Source organism: Gadus morhua, chromosome 11, assembly GCF_902167405.1.
Source record: "Gadus morhua chromosome 11, gadMor3.0, whole genome shotgun sequence".
In the NCBI taxonomy this organism is placed as follows: domain Eukaryota; kingdom Metazoa; phylum Chordata; class Actinopteri; order Gadiformes; family Gadidae; genus Gadus; species Gadus morhua.
In genome coordinates this window covers 14,360,397-14,367,896 of record NC_044058.1, presented here as the reverse complement: position 1 = coordinate 14,367,896, position 7,500 = coordinate 14,360,397, and the positions used below count along the sequence as shown (strand labels likewise).

At 43.8% G+C, this 7,500-nt stretch overlaps 2 protein-coding genes across 2 annotated transcripts in view; one reads left to right on the top strand and one right to left on the bottom strand.

The window, feature by feature from the left end:
• nipal2 (NIPA like domain containing 2) overlaps positions 1 to 454 on the bottom strand; it is a 19,422-nt gene extending 18,968 nt beyond the window's left edge. Inside the window, exon 1 of the mRNA XM_030370886.1 lies at positions 203 to 454. Coding sequence (XP_030226746.1) covers positions 203 to 304 — 102 coding nt within the window. The 5' untranslated portion in view covers positions 305 to 454. The remainder of the gene's footprint in view (positions 1 to 202) is intronic.
• A 5,564-nt stretch (positions 455 to 6,018) lies between these two features.
• Positions 6,019 to 7,500, top strand: part of kcns2 (potassium voltage-gated channel modifier subfamily S member 2) — a 2,916-nt gene continuing 1,434 nt past the window's right edge. Inside the window, exons 1-2 of the mRNA XM_030371607.1 lie at positions 6,019 to 6,527; positions 7,020 to 7,500. The exon at positions 7,020 to 7,500 is cut by the window's right edge and continues 1,434 nt beyond it. Coding sequence (XP_030227467.1) covers positions 7,022 to 7,500 — 479 coding nt within the window. The 5' untranslated portion in view covers positions 6,019 to 6,527; positions 7,020 to 7,021. The remainder of the gene's footprint in view (positions 6,528 to 7,019) is intronic.

The following is a 7,500-nucleotide window of genomic DNA, read 5'->3' as shown; positions in this document are numbered from 1 at the left end:
TTGCTGCGAACTCATTTACAAAAAGCTCATTAACAAAGAGCTTTCAGATTGGGGAGACACTTATGGACTCACAATGACTAGTTTTCCCTTCTCAAATAATGTTCAGTTTCAGATTTTGTTTCAATAACACAAAAGTTTACAGTGTAGTGTCGATTTAGTTAGGGGTTTAGGGTTACTTTATTATTATTTTTGTAGTACTTACCCGGAGTGGATTTTCACGCATGTCGGAATGGTGAAAAGGGGATGCATTAGGTAGCAACTCTATTCCAGAACTTGTATTCTGGAATAGAGTAGAGTTTGCCATATTTCCCTGTTGTGCAATTTATTCTGGATTCTTGAAAACCACTATTGATTTTATCTTCACATAGTTGTCCAAGTGTGCTGAAACTTGTCATCCCTTAAGACTTCCCGTAATCACTTCAATGGGAGCACGAGAAAGTACAGTTGCAGAGGAAGAAATAGGAACAGGTGGGAGGGAAGAGGGGGACGAGAGGGAACGTGGAGGGGGGCGTGGTCAGACGTCGCCAGTGGCGTGATTGACCTCTAAGCCGTCCAATAGCCTGCTTCCAAAAGTTCCCAATCATATATATATATATATATATATATATATATATATATATATATATATATATATATATATAGTAGTAAAAAAAGTAAGACTAAATAAAGAATATATTATTAAAATATCAAATCATGCTTTAGTAAGAATATGTAGTGTGGCATAGCCTAATACATAATATAAATATGAATGGTTTCAAGTAAAGCCTACTTGTCAAGATTTTCAATTAATCATTTTAGCATTTTCGTCATTTTAATTTTAATTTCCAATAAATTTTGCCCCCTGACGGGCAGACAAGGGAACAGCCCCAAACGAGACGGACAACGGAAGCTGTGGTCCGACTGAGCCAAAATCCTCGTCCAGATGGTGGGACAAAGGAGCTGCTCCATCAAATGCCCTGTAGGGTGGCACTCGTTTTGTTTGATGATGTGTGTCAAGCTCGGCAACAGGTGTCTCATCATGCATGTTTCCGTAAAAAAATATACTGAACCATTTTTAGCATTATTGCTTTGGAGATCTCATCAGCATCCGAATGTAAAAAAATAAAATTGAATAATAAAGTGTGTCCTAGCATCACAATCCAACCTGACCCGATATGCGCTGCCAAGCACCCTACGGTAGGTACACAAAGCCGCCGCGGAGCTGGCTCTTCCTCAGGGCCTGCCCAGGTGGGGCTCCCCACGCCTCACCCCATTAATTAAGGATCTCTTCTATAATCTCCCCCAAACATGTGCACCTGCATGAGCACCCAACCAGCAAAGTAGCTGCGTGGGCAGCCTCGTTCATATGGATACTCTGGTACGCTTTGATGATACTAATGAGGAGGATCTTGACAGCGTCTTATTTATTACACCTTTATTTAACATGTTAATCAAAAGAGAGTAGTCATGGTAACAGCTAGGAGAATGAAAATCCACAGCGGTATAGCTGTAAAGTTTACAGACAGCAGGTCTGATTGGCTCGAAAATCCAATTGAATAAAACAGCTTTGGATTTTTCTCAAATAGATCATAATTTGGTTTAAGGATTTGAGTGAGAGGGTATGTTTATGAAATGAAGAAAACAATGGACGAAGGAAAGGAGAAAAGGGCATAATGTGAGTTAATGTGGAGAGGCACATATGAGGGGCAGTGTAGGCTACATTTCATACTTTACCTCCCACATATACAAGGGTAATGCGTTCACATCCACACGTGAAAGGCTTTTACCTCCACACTAAGACCATTACGGCAGTATGGATGGGCATTCTCAGGTATATGAGAGGACCTTGAGTAGTCTACGAGAGAATCTCTTAAGGCCATTCAATGCGTACCCGCAAGTAAACAAGCAGTAAAATATGAACCATGGCCAATGCCGCTTCCCTCTCTCTAACTCACACATACACACACACATTTTCTGTGTTAGGTTTCTCTTTTGTGTATGAGTGGCACCTGTGTGTACATCCTTGTATGGAGAGGGGTTAGCTGAAGTACGTTAGCGTGTCCTTATTTAGCGTTTCACTGAACACTCTCCTCTTTGAGAACGCTGGCCTGATGAAGGCCTGTTTGTTCTGCGGAGCTCTCAACAAACTGCTGAGCTCTCAACAAACAGGGTGAGCCCATGCAGTTCTGCTGCTTCCTTTCAAATGCAAACAGCCTGAAATCTACACAAATACACACACACACACACACACACACACACACGAAAACACAAACACGTACGCACACACACTCACACACACACACACACACACACACACACACACACACACACACACACACACACACACACACACACACACACACACACACACACAAACACAAACACACGTGAAGAAATCCATACGCAAAAAAAAACACACACACACACACACACACATACACACACACGCACAAACACATATGCACATACTCATACACATGCGTGATCACAGACAACATACACGTGTGTAGATATTTATACATTTAAACTTTAAAGTAACCAATATCTTCCCGGCTCATTGAGCCTTAACCTTTATCTTAATGAGGGTTAAGTGTGTGTCTGAGTTAAGGCCAGTCCTGATCCGCCCACAAGGCTACATAACTGAGATAAACAGTTCTGCCTACCGTGTCACGCACAACGTTAAAATCCCTCCATGGGTGCCATGGCGCCCCATTTGCCACTGTGTTCATGTTTAATTAGGCTTACACGGATTTGGATGTCGAAATTGTAAACCGACGTACTACATTGGCATGGCGCTGTTTGCTTTGTCGAACAGAATTCCGTTGACGCTGTAATGGAATAAGAGTATGAATCACCTTCATCTCACTCTGTATATTTTAGCACGTCATTGTCACATCTCCTGTGGGCCAATGTGTAATTGCAGAAGGCGCTGGGTATGCACCAGGTAATGGACAGAAGTCATCAGAGTAGATTACTACGCTAAAGCAGAAGACGCTCCCGCTGCTCCTGCACGTCCCATCCTCCAGGGTGACTCAGCCTGCCTGCTCCACCATTTTAATCACAGGCAGTTTAATGTGATTAGCTCACCGTGAAGGGTGAAGAAGGGAGACAAATGAGATGGCTTTCTATTTTTTTTTCCATCCTTCTGGGCATGCATGCAGACGTGTGTCTGCAGGAAGAACAAACACATGAGCAAAAAGATTCCCTTTTATGTGGATTCTACAAATAACTAGCAAGAGCCGATAGGCTAGACGGCGACGTCCCCTGATGGTATCGGAAGGGATTTGGGATTCTTCAGGTGTGAAGACTTAATGGCGCCACCATTTTAACCAGCCCTTTCACAGCCACATTGTCTGCTGTTTATGGGCCTTCGACCTCTCGACCAAGAAATATATCTAAGCAACCATGTAGCCAAATGAGACGGTCTAAACACAGTAAGAAAAGATTTGGAGTGGAGATGAGAACCAGGCCTCCCATTGTACATTGTCGTCTGTTGGGACAGAGCAGGAGAGTAAGTAGGTGTTCACAGAGAGGTTTAAAGGGTGCATTAGCAGCAGAGAGGCAAGGGCAGCTACATTTAAAAACAAAATGGACACAATGAGAAGGTTTGGGTGGGAAACGACAATAGCTGGTGAGAAAGAGGATCTGTGTTTACTAGGAGATGACGGAGAACAGTGAAAGTCATCTCAATAAGAACTCCTCCCACACACTTTCACCACAGCTCTGCACCCCAGGCTTTGAAACACAGAGATGAAGAGAGGTTTTCTATCCTTTTTTTAATCTTCGTAATCCTTTTTTCCATTTTGCATTGTTGTTGTTTTTTCAATTCCAACCTATTGCTCATCTTTCTATTACAATATATATATATATATATATATATATATATATATATATATATATATATATATATATATATATATATCGACTCTAAATTGTGCTGTAGCAGAGAGGAAATGAGGTGAGAGAACAAAATAATGTGCAAACGCAACACTTTCTCTATGTTATTGCATCATATTTTTATGGATCACAGTTTACGTTAATTCAATCAGTGGCCCCATTAGACTGCATTAAAATATGCATAAATTGAAAAGCGTTTAATTCCCCATTCCATTCATAAATACTGCATTCCACGTTTTTTTCTTGGGCCAAACGATATGTAAAATGGCTATATTTAGAATAAATAATATACTTTGATATATTCATCTTTTTATTTTCTCATTTTCTAAGAGCAGGGAACGTACCCCCAAACATTTAGGACCAGATTTACACTTTAGTCATAACTCTTATCCATATACTATGTGATCTCTTTCCCATTTTGCAGCTCTCAGCACTGTTACGATTATGTCAGTGTTTGTATAGTTGTGGTTCAAAATGAACCCTGTGGTCCAAGCCCCAACATTTCAAACCCCAAATGACTGAAGAAGCAAGACTTCATCGTTGACTAAAGGTTATGTTTATGTGCACTTACTCTGCCAAACCATCAGGCTGCTTCATATTTAACATCAGCCAGGAACATTTCCAGAGGCTGAGATTGGTTTGAAACGAGATTTCATGTTTCACAGAACTGCCAGGTTTGAAACGAGACATCATGTTTTCATTGAGAAGCATCAGTCTCCGTCGGCTAGCACGGAAAGCATCAAATAAGGACTTAACTGTGGAATCTAAATCCATCACAGAATCATCCGGGAATGGATTTACGTTAACAACGGTGGGAAAGGGGGGAACCAAACAAAAAGACTGAATATGAAAAATGAATCCGTCCGCATGACATAAATCACAGCAGGCAATGATTGTCGGTCCTCCTGTGAGAAGCTCTGAATTAACCGGTGGAGATCCCAAACAATAACCGTGACGCTTCTCCACCCACAGCCAAATAAATGGAGGCGGCGTGCGTGCCTTCAAAAACAGAATACCTTGAAGGCTTGTGAGAGGGGGAAGGGTATCAAACACGACTCAAGACTCAACATTCAACAGAGCTTAAGGGGCTTGAAGATAAGGAATAAACATTGGATTAATATTGGTACAATATAATCCTTATGTTTGATGTACATCCTCCTAACCCCTTCTTCCTGTGTAGTACACACGCACACATTAGACATTTGTGCAAAAGACTCCAGTTCCAATGAAGCAGACTTGCTGGAATAATAACTCAAATCCCACCAGGTGGTGGTGGATATGGATGGAAATGAAAGGCTGCACAGGGCTTTATTAGGACTGTCTGAGCCAACAAGAGCAGGGGGGAGAGGTCCAGTTGAATCAGTTTATAATCACGATCACGCAGAGTCGTATCAGGGATGGTCTGTGTGTGAGAGAGCCATTGGAAAAAGTCCATTCTGTGGTCATCATTTAAAAAGAGGGTGTGCGCACACGCGCACGCGAGTGTGTGCTGGTTTGCACGCTTTTGTGTGTGTGTGTGTGTGTGTGTGAGTGTGTGTGTGTGTGTGTGTGTGTGTGTGTGTGTGTGTGTGTGTGTGTGTGTGTGTGTGTGTGTGTGTGTGTGTGTGTGTGTGTGTGTGTGTGACTGTGTGTGTGTGCCTGTGTGCCTCCTGTAAATTCCTAAAAACTATATGTACAGATGATATCTGTACACAATTAGTTATGAAACAAAGAACTGACTAAATTATTAATATAATATTAATATAATATTAATATTAATAATTTATATAATCTTTAGCCCTCACTACGTCAATATGATTACGGTATCTGAAGTATTTGTTATCTTATCTATATTTAACGCTGATATTTAAGGAAATGGTTTAATGTGTTGGTACCTGGAACAAACTTTAATCAAATTAAACCTCCATCTTCCTTACCATCCCCATCCTTCTACTCCGCTCTTTCTCTCTCCCTCCCTAACTCTCTCTCTCCTTCCGTCTCTCTCTCTCTCTCTCTCTCTCTCTCTCTCTCTCTCTCTCTCTCTCTCTCGCTCCTTCTCTATCTCGCTCTTTCTCTCTCTCTCTTCCTCTTTCGCTCTCTCTCGCTCTCTCTACTCGGCATCACGGAGATGTTGAGATCACTCCGGGGTGGTGGGTGGGGTGTTGTGGTGTCAGTGGGGGGCGTTGCACTGAGCTACGTGTTGCTGCGCAGCAACAGATAGAGAGACCACTGTGGGATGGAGAGCGAGGGCGACGGGAGGAAGGAATTCCCTCGCACAAACAAAATAAGCCGTCGAGGCGTGTGTGTGTGTGTGTGTGTGTGAGTGCGCTGCTCTTTGACTTTACACTCGGATATCTGAAAAGGGGAGTTCCAGTTGATCGACTCGTGTTTTCCGTGATCGTAAACAGTTTCAAATGTGAAGTCTAGAGAAAACATCGCGCTGTCCAAGAGACGCTTGCCTTTTTTTCTAATGTATATCCTATATTTTGAGACAACAAGGGGAGCGGTCTTCTTCGATGTCGATTAGGCAGCAAAGGAAAGGACAGAGGATAATCTTCTCGGGCAAAACTTGGTCACAAGTTTCTAACACTAAATAACCTTGAGAATGCCAACAGGTTCAATGTCACGCCGCGTGTTTTCGTGGAGAAACGGTGTACTTGGCGCCCAGTAAAGTAAGTATCTTAGCTACATGATGCAGAAATATATTTATGTTGGCTATTCTATGATCATTTTATCCGAAGACAAGCAAAGTGTGATCATCATACTAACGGAGTGATAATTGCTTTCAATAAAATAATGGAAACCCTTTTAGAGCGTCCATTGCCTTGAACTTAGTTTTCTGTGTGGACGCCTTTGCGTCCAGGTGATTGCGTGTGCGTGTGTGTGCGTGTGCTTTTGTTTGTATGTATGCGCGATTGTGTCCGTGTGTATATGTGCTTGTTTGTGTATGGGTTTGTCTGTGTGTTCGCTTGCCTGTGTATTTCTGTGTGTGTGTGTGTGTGTGTGTGTGTGTGTGTGTGTGTGTGTGTGTGTGTGTGTGTGTGTGTGTGTGTGTGTGTGTGTTTGTGCGTACACACGGTTATCAGTGCACTAGTAGTAACAGCAGTAGCAGCAGCAGTATAGCAGGCTGACCCTGTGGCCTCCCCCTCCTCCCCTCCTCCCAGACATGACTCTGGGTCAGGGCGTCGGGGGGCTTGGCGCCGGGGCCTACATCCAGGAGGACGCCGCCATACGCATCAACGTGGGCGGCTTCAAGAAGAAGCTGTGGTCCAACACGCTGTCCCGCTTCCCCGAGACCCGGCTGGCGCGCCTGCTCACCTGCCAGTCCAAGGAGTCCATCCTGGAGCTGTGCGACGACTACGACGACGCCGAGAAGGAGTTCTACTTCGACCGCAACCCGGCGCTCTTCCCCTACGTGCTCAACTTCTACAACACGGGCCGGCTGCACGTCATGGCCGAGCTGTGCATCTTCTCCTTCAGCCAGGAGATCGAGTACTGGGGCATCAACGAGTTCTTCATCGACTCGTGCTGCAGCAACGCCTACCACTGCCGCAAGATGGACCCGGAGCGGCGCGAGGACTGGGAGGACCGCTCCGAGGAGGGCAGCACCACCTCCTCCTTCGACGAGCTGCTGGAGTTCTACAA